The sequence below is a fragment of the Schistocerca cancellata genome, chromosome 1 (assembly GCF_023864275.1).
Source record: "Schistocerca cancellata isolate TAMUIC-IGC-003103 chromosome 1, iqSchCanc2.1, whole genome shotgun sequence".
In the NCBI taxonomy this organism is placed as follows: domain Eukaryota; kingdom Metazoa; phylum Arthropoda; class Insecta; order Orthoptera; family Acrididae; genus Schistocerca; species Schistocerca cancellata.
This window is the reverse complement of record NC_064626.1, coordinates 64240785-64261648: the sequence shown is the minus strand read 5'-3', so window position 1 is coordinate 64261648 and position 20864 is coordinate 64240785. Positions and strand designations below refer to the sequence as shown.

The window sequence follows — 20864 nt, the reverse complement described above, 5'->3', positions numbered from 1 at the left end:
ATTGTACTGAAAACAGTGTTCTGTTGTTTGAGATGACAGTAATTGTATGACCTATTGCTTGCAAAATAAATTCACAACAAAGAACAGCTGGTTTAAAAAGTAGCTGAGCCACTGAGCCATAACATCCCAAAGTATATGTGACATTGGGAACAGGAATCTTATTTATTAACCCTTTATTACCTAATGTCTGTGAATGTAGACATACTTTTATATAGGATTTGGATAGTCTGTAATAGATATAAGTCTTTTTTTACTATTCTGGCCAGGGAATGCTAAATATTTGGTATATCTCAGTGATTGCAGATGGTCGCATCAACAGGCTAGTGAATGTTATAGATTCCAAGTGGAAAAAGCTCATGGAAATGGAGCCAGGTGAAAGTGCAATTTTAAACTTTGTAATCCTTAATTGTTCTCAATAAGAACTGATAATAAATGCTTCAAATATTTTATACAATGCCTAAAATGGATATAAGAAACTATATTTTGTACGTTCTTTGCTATTTTGCGCGAGGGAAAGGAGGGGGGGGGGGGGGGGTGAGAATCATGATGTAAAGTTGATGTCTATTAGTCTATTATAGTAGATGATAGGTAAATAGTGTAAATATTATAGAATTTAAAAGTTACAAATGTAGATGTCGGGCATTTAGTCAGTCAGTCTTCCTTCTAATGCAATCAGCAAATTCGAAATTAGTTTTCTCTTGTGGGGCAGTTTACGGTACAAAAACCAGACACATTACTTTAGTTCCAGGTCCAGATATAGATGGAGAAAATATTTTGGAAAATTCCAATGGCTCTGGCACCACAGGATGAAGCAGAAAGTAGTGATTGTTCTGAGATTGAAGATAATGAAGCAGAAAGTACCAATAGACCATTCTAGGCCACATTTAGAATACAGCTCTAGTAACCTGAAGCGGATTACACAATTCTAACAAGCAACAGGCGTGATCAGCCTGAAATAACCAACTATACACAAGAGAAATACTTATACCATCGGCCAAAGAGAGAGATTCCAGAAAGAACTGATATTAGGGAAGTGACAAATATGAAACCCAACTACCAGACTATTACAATGACTACTCCTCCAATAAAACTCTTTCAAAAACTGCTGACAAATGACTTTCTGGAAACTTTCATATTTCAAAGTGATCTCTCCATTGCACAGAAATACAACATCAAGTGTATCCAACCTGCTGAAAGGAAAGAAATGAAGAAATTTATAGGAATCATCATGGTTGTGAGCACTGTGAAAGTGAGTAGTTGTAGGATGCACTGGATTCCAGCAGTGCCACAAACTTGCCATTACTGCATTGATAGTGATAAAAAAGTAATCACTGTCAAATAGGATGATAATCGTCTGATACATATGGGAGCAAGTTGGACAGGTATTCAGCCAATTGGGCAATGCAACAGGTATGACCACAAAAAGAAAGAGAAGATCTCCAAAGCTAGGCCTGCAATAGTAAATAACTACAATGAATTGATGGGAGGCATGGATAAAGCAGACTTCCTTCTGTTCTTGCACAAGATAAAGATCAAGAGCAGAAAATGGTACTTGTGCCTTGAAAATGGTACTTTTGTCTGCCTCCACAACATCCTGACACTGCACCTGTTGGCAGTCTAGTCCATGCACACTCCACCAGACAACATTCGTCTCTCCCCCCACCTCTACCCTACTATCACATTCCCTTCTCTGCCCTCTCCAGATTGCTGCTTGCATCCCAGATTATAGTTGCATTCTGGCCGGAGATGCTGGAGCTGGGATTTGTGTGCACTGTTTGTGTGTGTGGTGTGAATGATTTGTGTGTCTGTTTTACTGATGAGGGCTGTGGCCAAAAGCTTTATGTAAGTGTCTTTTAATTGTGCCTTTCTGCGACTTGATGTGTCTCCTTTATGATAAGTATCAATCTGTCTTTTCCTGCTTTGTTGATATTTCTACCTGGAGTTTCCATTGTTGGATTATTAAGTACTACAATGGATGAAATAATGAAGAATCAGCAACTCTGAGTTTAAGGTTCTTGTCACAGAAGATGATGATGTATTCAAAATCAGCAAAGTTGTCCTCAACCAGAAAATTGTTTTGAAAACTACAGTGCTTTGCTAGGCCCTATTGGATATGGAGCATTCTTGCCTTTCTCTGACCTTTAAACTAGCATACACAGCCAGCTACGAAAAGATGCAATTCAATATGGACTCTCAGCTACAGTCCTACTTTCCATTCAACAAATTAACATATCATTGACAGAGGTGCAACAAGAATCAAGTAACAGAAAAAAACTGGAAATTGAACTCCAGACCTATGGATCTGTAGTCTGATCCTTATCCATTTACCCATACAATATTACAAAATGGGACAAAACCAAGCCTGATATGCAACAGACATTGAATGGCTGAAATTCTACATTCAGGTAATTAGATATCTGCACAAACAACTCCAAAGCAGTAGTCTACTTATTAGTAAATGGAGCAACTGTACTAGCATCATTCTATGCAAAAGAAAGTTGGAATAAGTACATTAGTTGTGTGTGTGTGTGTGTGTGTGTGTGTGTGTGTGTGTGTAGTAACCAACCATCTATAAAAATTTGAATTGACGTTCACAATGAAGAATAGTTTTAACATCTCAAGAGAAATTTTCTTTGATAAAGGAGCTCCCTTAGATATCAAAATTAATACACTGCAGAAGGTCCTCTTCAACAGTTACAACACACAGTCTAGAAACCAACAGAAATATTACCATAGTGCAAGCAGTGACGATGAAGTACTTAGGAGCTATGCTTCAGAAAACAAGGAGGTAAAAAATAAAAAATGTTCAAGATACACCATTTGTCCAACAGAAAAGACTTCTTGGTGAGTTCTGCATTGCAAGACTGAACTTATTTGGTCATTTCAAAAAGAATGAACCTACAAAGAATAGCTAGATGCTGGCCAAGAGGGCAGAAAAGAGGGGATGGGTCTATCAGATTATGAATGATGTATCAGTGTGAGGTCCGGACATGGACCAAGTTATGGACAAAAATTACTACTTTGAAAGGAATAGGTGAAGAGGAATAATTCACTCCACCTGGTTCAATGTGATATGCCTGCCTGAAAGATACAAACTGAACCAATTATAGGAAACTCCACAGATACCACACCCATATAGTTTCTTAAGCAGCAGATTGTGGCTGACCAGACCAAAGACTTTAAATAAACCTAATACAGAAACTCCATTTGAACAAGTCTCGTAAGGCCCAATGATACTGACCAATCAGGATGTGATCCTCTGCCAATAGGCATCACTGCATGCCTATATGGAGGGGTATGTGGTCAGGACACCACTCTTCTCATCACTGTCTGTTTTCGTAACCAGAACTACTACTTTGTCAAGTAGTTCCATAAATGGCCTCACAAGGGCTGAATGCACCCCACTTGCAGACCCAGATGGTGAACCATGCAAGTGCTAGCCAAGCCAAGAGTGCTTAACTTCAGTGATCTGATGGGAACTGGTGTTACCACTGCTGCTGCAAGGCTGCTGGAATATCTAACACAGCCCACACTTTAATTAATTTTGTTTCATGACATTAAAGAGACTGGTCCTTAGTTTTATATGTCCTGTGTATTCAATATGGAATAATTTTCTGAGGAAATTCTACAACCAGTTAAAGACTTAATTCTTCAGAAGAAGATCATTAGAAATGTGTGTGCTGCCCATAAAAATGAATCATGTTGCCCATTACTTAAGAAATTAAAAATACTAACCCTTCAATCATTGTAAATTTTTAAAATTTTTATTTTTGTGTACAATAATAAATATAATCTTTAAAATTCCGAGCTTAAGCATAGCTATGGTACTCATCACACAGAGAACTTGAAACTTCCCTCACACCACTTAAAGCTTTATGCTTAGACTCCACTGTACGTAGTGCTAAAAATTTATAACAAACTGCAAGGTAGGAACATATTAATCATGGACCTTTGCTCTCTCAAAAGATTACAGCATTTCAGCTGAAAGTAAAGCACCAGTAGGAATGCATTAGACTTGTCTGGAACAGTAGAGAGAACATCCATCATGCCATGAAAGACAATCACGACCAACGATCAGGTCAGCATCATCATGTTACATGCAGAAGGCTTGTGAACCAGGGAAGCTGATTAATGTGTGCACCGGAGTCAAAGTGATGTGGTGTGGACATGGAATCAGTTCCTGTTGACAAGCAGTATTGAGGATTCCAGAACTAAATTCAGCACTCTAAGAGGCTGCAGGATGTCATGTATTACATCAGACTGTTTGGAGGCAATTGTGTGATGTATAATCTCCATTCCCAATCACCGTGTCGAACACCACATTGTACTCAACAATACCATGGACTCTATTACAGATAAGCAAGAAAATGTGCAGACTGGACATCCTAGAATAGGTAACAGCTGTTCTTTATGGACAAAACTTGGCTCGTGGCCTGATAAATGTAGATAACATATATGGGGACAACCCGGTAATGTTGAAAGCCTCCAACACTGCGTCTCAGATGCGCAACAAGGTGCTGGTGGAGTGATGTCCTGGGGGAGTGTTATATTGGCCCACTGTACACTTCTTGTAGTTGTTGAGGGCAGTCTCACTGATCTATAGTACAGGGACAAGGTTCTGCTATCAATAGTGGGACAATTTTGTCAACATTCTGGTGACAGTTTCATCTTGATGGATGATAACTCAGTTGCTTATCATGCTGTTCTCATGGACATGCATAATAGGATCAACAGAATAGAGTGGGCTGCCTATTTTCTGGACATGAACTCAATCGAACTTGTGGGGGATAAATTGAAACAAGCTGTTTTTGGACGTTGACAATGACCATAAGAGACAGTCTATTAACAAAGCTTCAAGAATTGGCTTTAAATGATAACTCTAGGATTATATTACAGTCCCCTAAACATTGCTCCCATAGGGATCATGAGGATATGATTAGATAAATTACAACATGCATAATGGCATTTAAACAACCATTTTTCCTGTGCTTCTTAAGTAAATGGAACAGGAAAAAGTCCTAATAGCTGGTACAGTGGGACGTATCCTCCGCTAGGCAATTCATGGTGGTTCACAGAGTATGTAGAATTGTCACTGGAGAGAGAGACAATTTGGACTAGGTCTGACTTTATGATCTTGTCGATGGTATGCCACGACAAATTCAAGCCTGCATCTGAGCAAAGGGACATTCCAACACGTAAATGTAGTCTTGCTTTTCTCCTCTTTATGGTTTGTTTGGTTACTGTAGCTTCTGCTGGTGGCTGTCTCTATGCAGTTTATTGTTGTTCAGGGTGCTGTTATTGTGTGTTTAACATGTTGACAGCAATTCACATAGTGATGGATGTTTCATCGCCAGGTCAAGGCACATGGTGTAAGCAGTCATGAAATGCTTAATATTATTGCGCTGGAGTGTGCTATGGCTCAACATTCATAGTGAAAATGTTTCTGTTTGACTAACTAAAATTCACTTTATATGCGAATGTAGGCTTTCCCGGTGTATACTGCTGATGTTCGACACAACTACCCAGATGGAAGCCCGAGAAGATTTCATCAAAATTCACTTTCACTGTGGCAGAGTAGCTCAACTAGCAAAACACTAGCAGAAATTATGTACGCAGAACTGGCGAAACAAGTATGAAAAGCTAACAGTGAACATTTCAGTGGGCCAGGGGTTCATTTGTGAACCACAACGACCAATCTCATTTGTCAACCACAATGACTAATTACAAATTAAATAAGTGAATTGAGTAATTTATTGCATACATGTGCTGTTTTCCATGTATTACTCCAATGTGATAACTGTTGCAAATGAATGTAAACAATTATTTACTGATAACTGGTTGAAAGCTTCCATGATCTCATGTCTGTGCTGTGTGAACTGTTGAATAAAAATGAAATTTTGAGGAATGGTATAAGGAAAAATAGCATTTCTACTTAATGTCACGATGCCATGATCTTCAGTTTCCTTTGCTATTGTGGGTAATGAGTTATCTGACTTTGTCACATTTATATTGAGTTGTGTGGCGTTTCCTGATCATACAGGAAATTCATTTGTAAAAGTGCTGCATGGTGCTCCCATATAAAACTTCCAGCCCATTTCCTGATCTGTTATCATTTACTTTTTCAGTTCTTTGTGTAAATTCTTTCGGGGCAAATACAAATTCTCTCGGTTTAGGCACGAACTGCCGTGTATTGTGCAATACCATGCTTCACAGTGGTACCGACGGTGGTCGTCAGACACCGTCACCAGATGTTGCCCAGTAACATCATATGGCAGCTTGGTCACAGTGCGTAGGATCTCATTAGGTAGTTTCTGGGAGCAGAGGTTGAGCAAGTTAGGCTAGAAACTATTCTATGTATGAAACATGTTAGATTTTAACCTGTGAGGGTGGGATGAATACCATGATGCCTCTGTGCTTGGAGATCAGTGCTGCAGTGCGGCGTTTGCTTTTAAAAATTCGCCGAATGAACTATATCTGTCTCGAAAAGCACGTGTCGCATACTGTACTACACTCTTTCTTTGAGTTATTGTAATCTCTACAAACTTCAGAGTACCGTATTATGATACAGTGGCGACATCAGTGTGTTACGGTTCTACCAATATTGTTATGAGCACATGATGGTTAATTTACGTGGTGAACGCAGATGTTTCTATTACGGTACATGATGAATGGATAAAATTTGTCTGTGTGTAAGCAAGTATTATTTAATTAATGGAAGGTGGATTTGTGGTTTCACAGCAGCTCACTTTATTCTAAAAACGGTGAATATTAATGTAGTACTGGCAGTTGGTATATAAAAGTCTGATTCTAGTACTATATCTTTGAGCACTTGCCCAATGGATTTGAGAAACGACGAACAAGTACAAGTGGCGGTAGTATTATTTCACATTCAGTGTAGCTTTTAATTAAGAAACTCAACTATATTAAGTCATTTTGGGCACTTGCACAAAGCATGACTCCAAAATTCGGTATGGAATTAAAAAAAAAAAAAAAAAAAAGCTTCGTAGTATTTGGGGTGCAAGAGTGAAAAATTTGCTTGGGGCATCGTAAATAGCATCAAACATATATTTAAAAAAAAAAAAAAAGAAAAAAGAACTTCGAAACTGTGCTTTTCAGAAATAGGCCAAATCATTGGAAAGATGTAATCGCCAGATGTCAAATACCAAAGTGTCACTCCTAGTTTTACTGAGCCAGAACTGCATCTTTAATGTAATGGATTTTTTTAATACACCTCAAACCATACCTCTACAAGCACTGGAAATCTGTTTTGCTGAATTTATCTGAAGTTCTGCAGACACACAGTTAATCTTTAATGACTCTTATTCAGCATATGTGTGAAAGGCAAACACAAAGCCTAGAATAAGATACTCTGAACACCTAAGGCAATGTAAGGTGGAAACACGTAAGGGCACCACATTTGCAAAACCACTTCACGTAACAGAATAACCAGCCTACTGGCATAGAAACACCAGTAAGCAGTAACAATAATTTGTGGACAGCTAATGCCCATCTACTGCAACCCAAAAAGATCAACCACAGTAACATTATTTATTTATTTATTTATTTATATCCCATAAATCCAATACTGTGAGGCATTCGCATGGATGTAGGGCGTGTCAGGATTATTACAAATAGTACAAAAGGAATACATAAAAGTACCTCTTGCAAGAGGATGTCTGATACGAGATGAAATACACATTAATAGGTATAGAAAAAATTACATTAAAAATATGGCATATCTTAATAGCTAAATGAAAGACACGGTAATGTTAACAGTGATTGTGAGTATGGTAATGCACAATAGCACATCAAATTAGTAAATGAAAAAATCAACTACAGTTAACTCTACTGAAATATTCTTCTACCGAATAGAAGGAATTATCTAATAAATACTGTTATCCCTAATTTTCTGAAAAGGTTCCTACAAGAATGTCTAGGCTGGACTCCGCTGATTATCCTAATGGGGATGGGCAATGAATATTTTTTTGGATAGTGGCTGATTACCCCAGAAAATTATGCCATACAGCAATAATGCATGGAAATAACTAAAATAAGAAGTTTTTGTGGTGTCTCGGTCACATACAGTGGAAATAATACAGTGGCGTTGATGAAATCGACACCAATATCGATGCATCCACTTTTGAACTAAGCTAAGATTATCTTTGGCCTCTTCCACTATGTCCAGTTCTTTGTGAGCCTTGCTTGTGTTTGGGTGAATAAATGAACTACTGCAAAATGGGGGTTGTTTGGTGTAGCTAACCCGAACATGTCATCACTGGTGACCCCGAGTTGTAACGTCTTCCGTTTTCAACGTTTTACTGTGCAACCTCCGCGTCAGTTATTTTCGCGTGTATTACATCGACACAGCATTCGAACAATGAATTTGGCCCAGCGCCTAACGCCGGATTTTGTGATTGACATGCATCATGTTGTGGGCGGTGTACAACTGCCAAGACTGCAACACGATGCCTCTCCTTGGCGATTATGCCTATTTCGCCGGACGTTTTCAAGCCTGCAACAATAAGTGAGGTTAGGAGTGTGCATGACTTTGGCTATCAAATGCCTTTGTTCCCACCACATGTGCCCTCCCTCATCGACTGTGCAGTTACCTCTTACGGATCTCCGTGCAGTGCGGGACCAATGCCGATTTCTGCAAATGCTTCGTTGGACAACCTACCACCACCAGGACAACGATTTGCCATGCCACAATCTGTGCAGTACCACGCAGATACCTGCCACGTGGCCGAAACTGCTTCGTTCACAGGTCAACCTCCTCAACATCCAACCACACCCGTGCCTGCCTCAGTTCAGCACCAGCACATGCCTTCCTACTTTGGTACCTCGGCCTGCAACATGAACAATAACTTGTTATCTGTAACTGACCTCCACCTCCGTTCCACTGCTATGCCTCAGTGATTTGTGCCACAACATTCACCTTATCCGCACACCGTTTTGAGTGGAGTGACTATGAACAGTGAACATTCATACATTCCGTCCCACGTTCAACATCGTTTCCCACACTGTGCTTCTGGACAGCCCCCACCTCCACAGCCTCCTGCAACACAGGTGGCCCCAACTCTGATCATACGTCGAGCTTTCCGTAGACTAACACGCGTTCTCAAACTTTGAACTTTTTCTCACTTTTCTCACCAGCTCCATTCGAGTTTCTGCTACCATTCTCGGCAGATCTCGGTGCCTCATCCGCGTCGGTCTTCCATGATGCGTCAATCCAAACACACCCGCAACGTGTTGAGCTTCCACAACCGCAATCGACACATTACGGTGTCTCATCCTTGTCGGCCTTCCGCGTCGTGACAGCTCACGCTCAACCACAATGCATCAACTTCAGGCTGCCACCCGAACAGCCGTCATTGCCACATCCCCTGGAGGTACACTCTCCTGGAATACTACAGCAACAACAGCTCGTTTCAGGCAGTACCCCGACGAACTCAACTCGACCTGTTCTTCCGAATATTCTACAACACTTACCCATGCTACCACCATTTATCCTGGCAGAGCTACAACCTGGTTCAAAATTGCAGACAAAGTGTTTGACCATTACAAACTCGACGAGTCAACCAGGTTTCTATGCCTCATCACCCACCTGCACGACCAAGAGGACTTGATTGCTGCCCGCATCTCGTGGTCGTGCGGTAGCGTTCTCGCTTCCCACGCCCGGGTTCCCGGGTTCGATTCCCGGCGAGGTCAGGGATTTTCTCTGCCTCGTGATGGCTGGGTGTTGTGTGCTGTCCTTGGGTTAGATAGGTTTAAGTAGTTCTAAGTTCTAGGGGACTTATGACCACAGCAGTTGAGTCCCATAGTGCTCAGAGCCATTTGAACCATTTGAACTTGATTGCTGACCTGGTCGACGTTCCGGATTCATCTACCCAGTACACTCTAGCCAAAAAGAAAGTTCTACGTTGGCTTGCATGCTCAACTGAGGCAGCAATACATGTCGAGCAACTAGGCAACGACAAACCTTCCCAGCTCTGGAGACGGCAACGTGCCCTGCTCAGCGCCCTCTACTCTCTGACACAGCTCTCCTCGCCATCTGGTCAGATAAACTATCTCCTCACATCCGCTTTGCTTTGGCTCAGAGGTCTCCTGAACCTGTCGAGCAAAGAATGACAATTTCTGACAAGCTACACAATGCATCACTGCTCTATTTCGCCAGCCACTGCCTACCTGGCAAGTCTCAGGTTCAGACTCATCGGACGCGGCTGTGGCCGCACTGTGCCGACCGTTCCGCTCGCTCCGGGAAGCAGTAAATAAGCTACTGGGACATCACCGGCTCCGCCCACTGTCACGCCCCCTCCTGCAACTGAGCCTGCTGCAGCCACTGAACCTCGGCCACCGCCACTGGCAACGAACGTTCCACAGGAAATGCAACCGCACTACCCGTACTGTTACTTCCACACACAGTTTGGTGAGGCGGCATGGAACTGCAGACCACCCTGCTACTTCCCAAATGCCAATCACAGGTAGGTCATTGATTGCAAACAGGCCTACCGCCAGATCCCCGTGGCACCTGAAGACATCGAGAAGACAGCAATCACCACCCTGATCGGCTTATTTCAGTTTTGATTCGTGCCCTTCGGTCTGAAAAACGCAACGCAGACCTGGCAACACTTCATCAACGAAGTGCTATTCCACCTAAAATTCTGCTTTGCATATCTTGATGACATTCTTGTGTTCAGCTCCTCCGTCAAGGACAACATTCGAGATGTGCAAACTGTTATGAACAATCTCCCGGCAGCAGGCATCGAGACCAACCAGGATAAATTGCAGCTACATCAACCCGCTGTCACTTTTCTTCGTTTTCAGGTCCCTGCTGACGGCATTTCACCGCCCCCTGAGAAAGTAAAAACAATACTAAACCTACCCAGACCTTCGTCATTCAAAGAGTTCCGGCGCTTTCTGGGGACGGTTAATTATTATCACCGACATCTACCTCGGGCTGCGGAGATTCAGGCTCCACTGACGGATGCCTTGGCAGGCACCAACACTTCTGGATGTCGGCCCGTTCCATGAACCCCTGCTATGACTGACTCTTTCACTGCCCTCAAAAATCTTTTTGCTGAGGCCTGCATCATCGCGCATCCTCATCCCAATGCACAGCTTTTCATCACCACAGACGCGAGTGATACTGCCATCGGCGCTGTCTTTAGCCAGACAATCAACGGCCAAACTTCACCTCTGCAGTTCTTCTCACGCAAGCTCACCAATGCACAACGGAAATATTCCATGTTTGACAGGGAGTTGCTCGTGGTCTACGAAGCGATCAAGCATTTAAGACTGGCGTTGAGGGACACCCTTTCTATGTTTTAATGGACCACAAACCCTTGGCTGCGGCCATTACAAACCCACCAGCTGACCCGCCTCCTCCCCGCTTCAGATACATGGACTTCATATCTGAGTTCACCACTGATGTCAGGCACATAAAGGGTGCTGACAATATAGTTGCTGATTTCCTTTCACGAGTCGATGCTGTCCATTCGCTGTTAGACCTCTCTGAACTGCCTAACGAGGAAACATAAAACCTGATTTCAGACTCTACCTCTTCACTACACTTCGTCTGCACCACCTTCCCTGTCATTTCTGGTGAGATCTTGTGAGACAACAGTACGGGCACATTATTCCCCCTCATCCCAACCATGCTCCGTCGAGCTGTCTTCAATGCATTGCATAATTTAGGTCCACCCCGGTGTTCGTGCGTACACCCGCCTCTTAGCGGAGCACTTTGTGTGGAGAAATGTCAACAAGGGCTGCAAAGTACACAAGCACACACCCCCCTCAGCGCCTTTTGATCCCTCCTGGGCGTTTCCAGCATATTCATATTGAAATTGTCAGCCCTCTCCCCCCCACATCTAATGGCTTTCATTATGTTCTCTCATCTATCGACCAAACAACTCGCTGGGTCAAGGCTGCCCCCTCCCCAATATTACGGCAAAAACTGTTGCTCGAGCTTTTGTCGAGTCATGGGTATCGCATTTCGGATGTCAAGCTATCATCACGACTGAGCAGCGCAGACAATTTGAGGTGGTGCTGTTCAACGAGATTTGTAACATCTGTGGCATCCGGCGCATCCATACCACAGCATATCACCTGCAAAGTAACGGGCTACCTGAGCGCCGGCACTGCACTTTCAAGGCGGCTCTTCGATGCCACGACTCTCTATGGATGGTGGTCCTTCCCCTTGTGCTACTCGGCATTCATACAATGTATAAGGAAGACCTCAAAGGCACAATAGCAGAGTTCGTATAAAGCCATAACATTGTTCTCCCTGGCGAACTTGTGAGCCCTTCCACTTCTCTCCTTCAGTCTGACTTACCTTCCTTCGTGGACCACTTCATCAACCTCCATATCCCTCTGCCCGTCAGCCACTCCTGCCCTAAGGTTCACGTGCCGAAATCTCTGGACAACTGCGAGTACGTCATGCTCTGAGATGACACTGTCTGTGCTCCCCTCCAACCTCCGTATACCGGCCCGTACCGTGTTCTCCAGTGCTCAGCCAACACCTTTTACATCCAGATGAAAGATTCAGCTGTTACAATCTCTCTCAACAGCCTTAAGCCTGCCCATGTCGAGCCTTCTTCTACACCCCTTCAGGCCACAACCATGCCACTCACTGTCCTGGCTCACGACACTCTGACCACTCCCTCCATGTCGGACTTGTACACTCGGTCGAGCGACTTTCAGCTCCAATCGTCGAGCTCTCCTCTGACCTCGCCCTCTACTCCAGTCTCACGCACTCTGTCCGCCGGGCCCTTCACCGGCCTCGCCCTATCGAGGTTTCTCACGCCCGGCCATCTTGAATGTGCCCTCGCTCGAGGTGTCTGTGCCTGTGCCCCCCGGACATAATCCACGACATCTCAATAATACAGCGTGATTATACACTGTTCATTGTGTGTTTCAACCAGTGCTCATGACACAACCTCCGCCATTCCCGGCCACCTGGTGAAATGTGGCTCCCTCCCGCCTGACGTCGACCTGGACATGCTTTGTGTGTTCACCACAACCACTGGAGACATCGTCATCGTCGCTCCGTTCCGCCCGCAAACCACCGGCCTACCTGTCACTGCACGACCAGCACGCCCAGTACGACGCACGGCTCGCTTCGATGACTTCCAGGTTCGGTGGTCGAATCACACAGCTCCCCAACAACACTGTCGAGCTGACTATGGTGTTCGGCCCCCACGGACCACCCATGCCGACGCCGTAGTCAACCCCCCGCCCCCCCAGCTTTCAAGAGTACTCAGTACCGCGAGGGGGGGGGGGGGGGGGGGGGGGGGGCTATGTGGCGCCGATGAAATGGACACAAACATCGATACATCCATCTTTGAACTGAGCTAAGATTATCTTTGGCCTCTTTCGCCATGTCCAGTTCTTTGTGAGCCTTGCTTGTGTTTGGGTGAATAAATGAACTACTGCGACATGGGGATTTTTTGGTGTAACTAACCCGAACATCTCCTTCAATACGAACAGCGAATGTTGCTGAGCCGAGTTTTTAGTGGAGGTGCTATATATGTTCCGACCATTTTTAACTGTTGTCAATGTGTACACCCAGAAACTTGGTTGACTCTACTTGTAGTAACTCACTACCATTCAATGTAATACTTAATTGATCCTCGACTTTTTTCCTTACCTGGAAATGCACAAACTGGGTCTTATTAACATTTAGTGATAACCCATTATTTACAAACCAATTACATACTTCACTAAAGACAATATTGGCCAATTCCTCAAGACTGAGGTTGGGAGTTTTGTTAATCCCGATACACCAAACTTGTTACTTAAATTATTTTTCAAGTTTATAATCTACACCTGCAATTTCCGATAAAGATTTCGTTACTTGTAGTTTCCAATAAACCTGTGACTTCAGCCTATAGATTCCAAACTACATCCTGATTCTGTTGTTCATTCTCAGAATGGCACATACTACTCCTTTCACTAAACCTATCAGTTTCTCAGTCCATGTTTCGTGTCGTGTCGGCCATTATGCCCAAAAACAAACTGATTTGAATTTTACAGATTGTCGTCCGAAATATGTACGTTCGGGCGACGAGTTCGGCTATATCGTCACCGCCCACGTAGTGCCGTACTAATTTGAAAAGATTGGCCATCTACAGATGATGTCGGTCGTCGACGGAATCCACCGATAGTGGTACAAACTTATACAGTATAGTATGTTGATCGACCATCAATATTTTGTGCTCTCCTGGCTTTTCAGTATATATTGTGCAATCCATCAATACCGATACCACACGGTCAATATTATACCACAATTTTCAGTGGTGCGAAATAAATATTGTGCGTGTGTTGGCCCCTTTTAAGTGTGAGGCTCCGATGCGGCCGATGGTGGCCGTACGGCAGCAACGTGTTTATGCTACAAAGGTCTGGCTCTCAGCCATGGAGATAAGAATTTGCCGGGTCGACAGAAGCGTCCGATCTCACGCGTCGGCTTTAACCCGCGACGTAAGTGTGTTGTGGTGTGTGACGTCATTACGGCGGGGAGTTTGGTTTGTGAGTGTGGCGTGTCTGTAGATGTCGTTGTGTTGTGGTTTGTTGTGCCCTCTGGTGGTATGTTCAGGGTTTTCTTTTGTTTGGTGTATTGGGCTAAGTTTGCTGTTGCTCAGTGGCGAGTGCTGCTTGCATATTTTTGAAGCGGAATTTGTATGAGTGAGTTAACGGTTTTGTGGTTTTGTTTGAAGGTTAATGTACTGATGATTGCTGTATGTCGGGTGGTTTTGTTATTAAGTTTAATTGGTTGTGGTTTTTTTGTTCAGGAATGGATATGAAAGACAAGATCAATAGTTCTCGGTTGAGGGCTATGATGGGGGACACAGCTTTAGAGCTGATTAAGTTCCTACAGCTTTTTGGCTTAATTGCCGAGGTGGTGAAGTGCGGTGTGTGCCGTGAACCAATGAAATTGGTTAAAGTTCCGGCCTCTCGGACCAGGGACGGTTACATGTGGCGCTGTCGCAAAGATGACATATGGCGTTCCATATGGCGCGGTACCTGGTTCGAGAAGTCTAGGTTGGGCATGCATGAGATTGTGCTTGTTATGTATTATTTTTGTTATAGATCCCCACAGAGTTTTTGCGCGCATGAGACTGGTGTGAGTGAGAGGAGCGTTTTAGATTGGTATTCCTTTTGTCGTGAAGTGTGTGGAATTTATTAAGTACATGGGTAAGTTGGGGAGGGGGGGGGTCATGGGGTTGTTGCCGAGGTGGACGAGTCACAGTTTGGGAAAAGGAAGTATGGGAGGGGGAAGTCTGTGGCTGGTCTTTGGGTGTGGGGGGCTGTTGTTCCGGGGGTAGGGGTTCCTAATATGTTTTTAGGGTTGTGGAAGGGAGGTCCAAGGCTGAATTAGTGGGGTTAATCGAGGAATATATAGAGCTGGGGTCCACAATAGTTTATGATGCTTTTTCTTCTTATAGGAAGTTGGGTGAGAGGGGATTTAATCATTTAGTAGTGAACCATAGTTTAGAGTTTAAGAATTACGAGACAGGGGCTTGTACTAATACAATAGAGGGGATGTGGGGGGCGGTTAAGTCAGTTCTTGGGAGGGGGAAGAGGCGCTCTTCGAACTTTGTCTCATTTAGATGAGTACTGTTGGCGGAAGAGTCTCCCAGAGGGCTATTGTATTGTCCGGGTTTTCTTAAGGGCTGTGGGTAAAGTGTATAGGTCGAAAGTGGTTAGTTAGGGTGGTCTGGGTAGGTAGGTAGGTGGGTGGGTGGGTGGGTGCGTGGGTGTGGCTAAGGGTGGGGTGGACGGTTTATTTTGTTGTCTAGTATTTGTTAAGGTGGGGGAGGGGGCGAGTGTGTTTGTTTTTTGTTGAAGTTTTTGTTGAGTTGTAGTGTGTGATTGAGATGTTTTTTATGTTGCATTTGGTTTTTGTTTGTGGCTTTTTTATTTTGGGGTTGGGGGGGGGGGGGAGGGGTTGAGGTGTGGGTGGGTTGGGTTTTTCTTTTGGTTTAGTATTTTTTCGTTGGTTTGCGTGTGTGTTTGCGTGTGTGTTTGCATGTGTGTTTGTGTGTGTGTTTGCGGTGGCAAATCTAGTTTGTGGGACTGGAACTTTCTTGTGGTAAGTTCTCATTTTTTTGTTTTTGGCGTATGTGTTATATATTGGGGTAGAGGGACGTGTTTCATTGAAATTTGTGGCTGTGAAGGTTGGTATTGGTATTGGGAGATGTTTTTGAGTTACATACGTCATGGGTAGTGGTTGATCCTAATTTATGGGATTGGGAGCTGCTGTTGAGCTATATAGTTGGAGGGAAGTGTTCAATCTCAATGTTTGGTGGAGTATGTTGGTTTTTGTAATGGGAGATGGGATTGGGAGCTGCTGTTGAGCTATATAGGTCAAGGGAAGTGTTCGAACCCAATTCATGGGATTGGGAGCTGCTGTAGATCTATGTAGGTCAAGAGAAGTGTTTATTCGTAATGTTTGGCGGTGCATTTTGATTTTTGTATTGGTAGATGGGATCGGAAGCTGCAGTTGAGCTATATAGGTCAAGGGAAGTGTTCGATCCAATTTATGGGATCGGGAGCTGCTGTACATCTATATAGGTCAAGGGAAGTGTCCCATTTCAGATAATATTGTGTTTTGTGGTATTTGGTGAGTTTTGTGATGCCGATTTTTTTTGTCGTTTTGCGTGGTTTTGTATGGGGGTGGGTGGCTAAATTTGTTTATATTTAGTTTCTCCACACCCAAAAACCCCCAATTTCCCACGCTTGTCCCGTTAGTCATTAGGCTTTTTGTGAAACGTCTGTGTGTTTGTTTTTCGATGTATTTTCGTCTGTATGATACGTATGCAACGATTTTATATCCGCCATATTGGAATTGTCGTTTATGGTCGTTTCCGCCATATTTGTGACGTCATGGGTCAAAGCCGACGGGTGGGATCGGACGCTTCCGTATTTCCGAATTTGCCTCAATGCTCTCAGCCTTCGTGTCTTTGAAGCAGTACCACTTTGCTGCAGCCAGATCGCGATTGGTTGTTCAGTTAGCTGTACATAACGAAGTTGCTACCAACTATTGTTTCATCACCTACAGACTTCTAAGCACTGCCTGGATATCGTATTTTTTCTGTTTAACTTTCAATAGCATACCAGAAGTTAATGTTAATTGGCGGGAATTCTTCGCACAGTGATAAGTTACTTAGCGATTTATCATGTCAGATTGTATTCTCGTTACTTGAAAAAGGAACTTTAAACAAGGGGGCCGGCTGCGGTATTATAAATCAAATTACATTCATCGTAAATTATTTATGTTAGTACTGTATAACAAGGAAAAATAAGTACCATAGCGTCGACTATGTACGGTCACAAATTTTAGAACGAGTATTGTATCGAACTATCGATCAGTTCTCAATTAATCGATATGTTCTTATCATGTTTGCAGAATATAAACATGTCAATTTAGAATTACATACGAATTACGAAGTATAGTATTTATCGATTTCGACACACGAGACAGTCTTGGCCTGAATTTTGCTAGTTATGATGGTCGTTATATGTAAAAGATGTGGTACAGAATTCGGCTGGGTTGAAAGCAGTCAAAGACTCACCTATGAGTGTGACGGAAGAGTATAGAGCGATTCATTGCGTGAATCACATTTGAGGCGTATGAATTTACTAAAACTGGAGAAGCTGTGCCACTGGTAAACGAGTCGATACTAAGGAACACGTAAACAGCGTTACAGCTATAGAGTATTACATCAAACACGTTAAGCGGCAAGTCTCGAAACACACACTATCAATATGTGACACTGTAGAGCATACACACACATGATAATGGTTGAATGTTACGCGACAGTAAGCGAAATCGATTATTAAAACTGCTACACCAGAACACACGTACTATCATGTGACATTGTGGTGTATGCTCACGAATGATAGTGACTCGTAAGTTACAGCGGCAGTGCACTTGATAGCGCAATAAAGCGATAATTACTCGTGAAATACCGATTACGCATGAAAAATGCTGATCCACTGCAGACCCTGCTACTGTATATGCAAATAAAGAAGGGTAGTGCAGATAACATGACTATTTTGAGAATCCAGGCACAGAAAATAAGTTTTCGCGGTGTAAATGGCCCCCCATATCATGCTAAGAGGACGAGAGGTTAGAATATATACCGTACAGGTATACAATTATTTGTGCAAATTATACACCCTCCGTTATAAATACAACTGAGAACAATAACAAATTACGTAATGTCGTAAATAAACAACTTAATGCACTAATGATGTTTTTGCTAAAACTACAATACCTCAGACGAGTAGTTTATGTAATATGACGTGGCCAAACTTGTATCAGTCTAATAAACAATGGCCTAACCTGAATACATGTGATTTTTATAGCTGGCATGTTAAATGAGTGCATTCACTATTACAGTACATGGAGTTTAATTTACCAAACTAAAGAGTAGAAATAATCGATTTGTAGCCTACTTCTAATTATGTAATACGTGAGAGGTATTTTTGCTCTGCTTCTGGTGTAAGAAACACAAGAATTTCTGATTTAAGCAAGAGGGTTAGTTTCTTCTTTCTGGATATTTTTTTGCAAAATACCTCAGTGAAAAAGCAAAAATGCAATTACAGCTGCCTTACGCAAATTGTAAAATGGTCAGTCTTAGCAGATGGGGACAATCATAATAGTTACCATAGTAATCATATCAAGGTTAAGCTTTTTTTATGGGGAAGGATGAAGTGGTTACAGTAATTAAATGTAGTGTCTATAATATTGAAGAAAATATATATTTTACATCACTGAGACAGCAGCTGACCACATTCAAACAGGAGCATCTTGCTGTGAGCAGTCACTAATAAAATAAGTTAACCTTACCCACAAATGAACCACCCTATGTCTGTTCCACATCTGTGAAGGTTCTCCTCCTTGATGAGTTCTATGGAACACCTATTAGTCACTCAAACATGCTTTCACAAGCATGACAGATGACAAACAAAATTTCCAAACATGTGCTGCAGCCCTCACAGGAGTCTGATAAGGGGCTGATCCATTATGAAATAAAAGTTTGTAGCAAGGTTTACAACTCAAGAGTGGAAGAAGAGACAGGAAACATTCCTTGTGTGAGTAGGTAAATAAAATACACATTTCAGGTTACAGTACTGGTAAGTAAGGAACATGAAATTTTAAGTTCAGAATATAACCACCCTGTAATTAAACTACCACTGTTGTTGGAAAGGTGCCATGTGTATGAAAATGAACATGTGATACTGTATTCATTGACCTGCCCTATATTACCATCATTGTAAAGAATGTATTTGGTGGGATGAAAAAAAAAATCAAATGAAAATCAATTAGCTGCTTCCAGTTTCATCTCAGATGAAATCATTTCATTTTTGGTAGTCTGATTTTTAAACAGCTACAAGACAGTTTACTGCATAAAAATTGTCTTTGCAGAGGTCCTTTTCCATATTCAGAAGGTATTTTAGCTGATTATAGCTGTAAATTCTAGAACTTGCTTCATAACTGACGTTTTCATGGGAAGTTAAAAACATTCGATCAGTCTCCCTTGCAGATCAATCATGGGTTAGAACCTATTTCTTAAGTATGATGAAGTCTCATAACAAGGTATTTTATTTCTGAATCTTAAGTTTATTCTTCAATTATGGGACTAATAAATACCAATTTCAGCTGACTCCAGAGATCAATAATACTTAAAACTAAGGTAGATATTGAAAGACAGGACATCTGTGTCATTTTAATGGATTCAAGTATGGATTCTTGGTGAAACACTGTATTGGGTATTAACTAAATGAAACTCATGCATGTCTTTTCTCGGAAAACTTTATTACTTCCCCGCATGACTTAAGTTTCAGTTTATATTTTTATTCCAAGTCCCACAAATCTGCACAGTGACAAGTTTGCCATGGGTGTAGAATGTGTCAAGATTATGATTACACCTATTTAGATTTATATTGAATTGCAATTTATTGATTGAAAAGCTATAACAGGAGTACAATTAAAACAATCTTCACTTGTCAATAGCAACACGTTTATAACCGTTTAACAGACACACATGTCATACTACTGGGCAGTCAGTTCAGCAATGCAATTAGTAAAACTACATTGCAATGTTCCTTACTTTGTGTATGCTTATCTTCTTCACGTATTGATTTCATACAGAGTTGTGGTTATTGAATGGAATTTAGGTCATTGTATAGTTGATCATGGCTGTGTAAATTTATTGGATTTCTTTTGCTCTGTAGTCTGCAATAATACAGGAGGTAAGATACTTTAACTCAAAATCCAGTTCTGTGAAATAAGAGCAAAGAGGTTCTTTAAAGCCATTTTCAGTATAGTCAAGAACAGTACATTAAATTTTACTAAGCAAGACTTTTTCAATACAGGAACATAACGTATATTAGTCCCCCCAGATCTGACATATTAGTACAAATGCCAGGATGACAGTTTGATGCATAACAAGAAAATGAATAAATTTAAATTTTTCACTTGTACTCCCCCAGCCCCTGCGCCCTGGTATCAACATTCTTGCCTGTGGCTCTCACTCCAGGGCTGATGCGCTTGTCCGACTGGGCCAACAATCCACAGACTGTGCACAAATGCTCCAGCAGATACTTCCACCACTGAAGTTAATGTGATCGTAATCCTACATCAAATACGTGCATCTTTCCTTGATGTGACTTGCTATATGCAAAATTTACAACAGATCTGCACAGGAGTTAAATCACTGTATCTTTTATAAATCAGGAGTGTCATTCATTGGCGAGGTAGATGTAGGGTTACACGTCACTCTGCTGGAGTGATACAAAACACTACATAGCACCTGAATGAAAGTAAGAAATCTTACTTATTTTAACATTTGACACATTAT

At 42.2% G+C, this 20864-nt stretch overlaps 1 protein-coding gene across 5 annotated transcripts in view; it reads right to left on the bottom strand.

Moving 5' to 3' along the window:
- The window catches only part of LOC126164992 (sulfite oxidase, mitochondrial-like), a 166659-nt gene extending 148443 nt beyond the window's left edge, over window positions 1-18216 (bottom strand). The window contains exon 1 of one of the 5 annotated variants that reach the window (XM_049920288.1): window positions 17571-18216. In XM_049920288.1, the coding sequence (XP_049776245.1) occupies window positions 17571-17605 (35 nt within the window). In that variant the 5' untranslated portion in view covers window positions 17606-18216. The remainder of the gene's footprint in view (window positions 1-17570) is intronic. The other 4 variants (XM_049920287.1, XM_049920284.1, XM_049920283.1 and 1 more) reach the window with 4 other exon arrangements.
- Between the last annotated feature and the right edge of the window lie 2648 nt (window positions 18217-20864).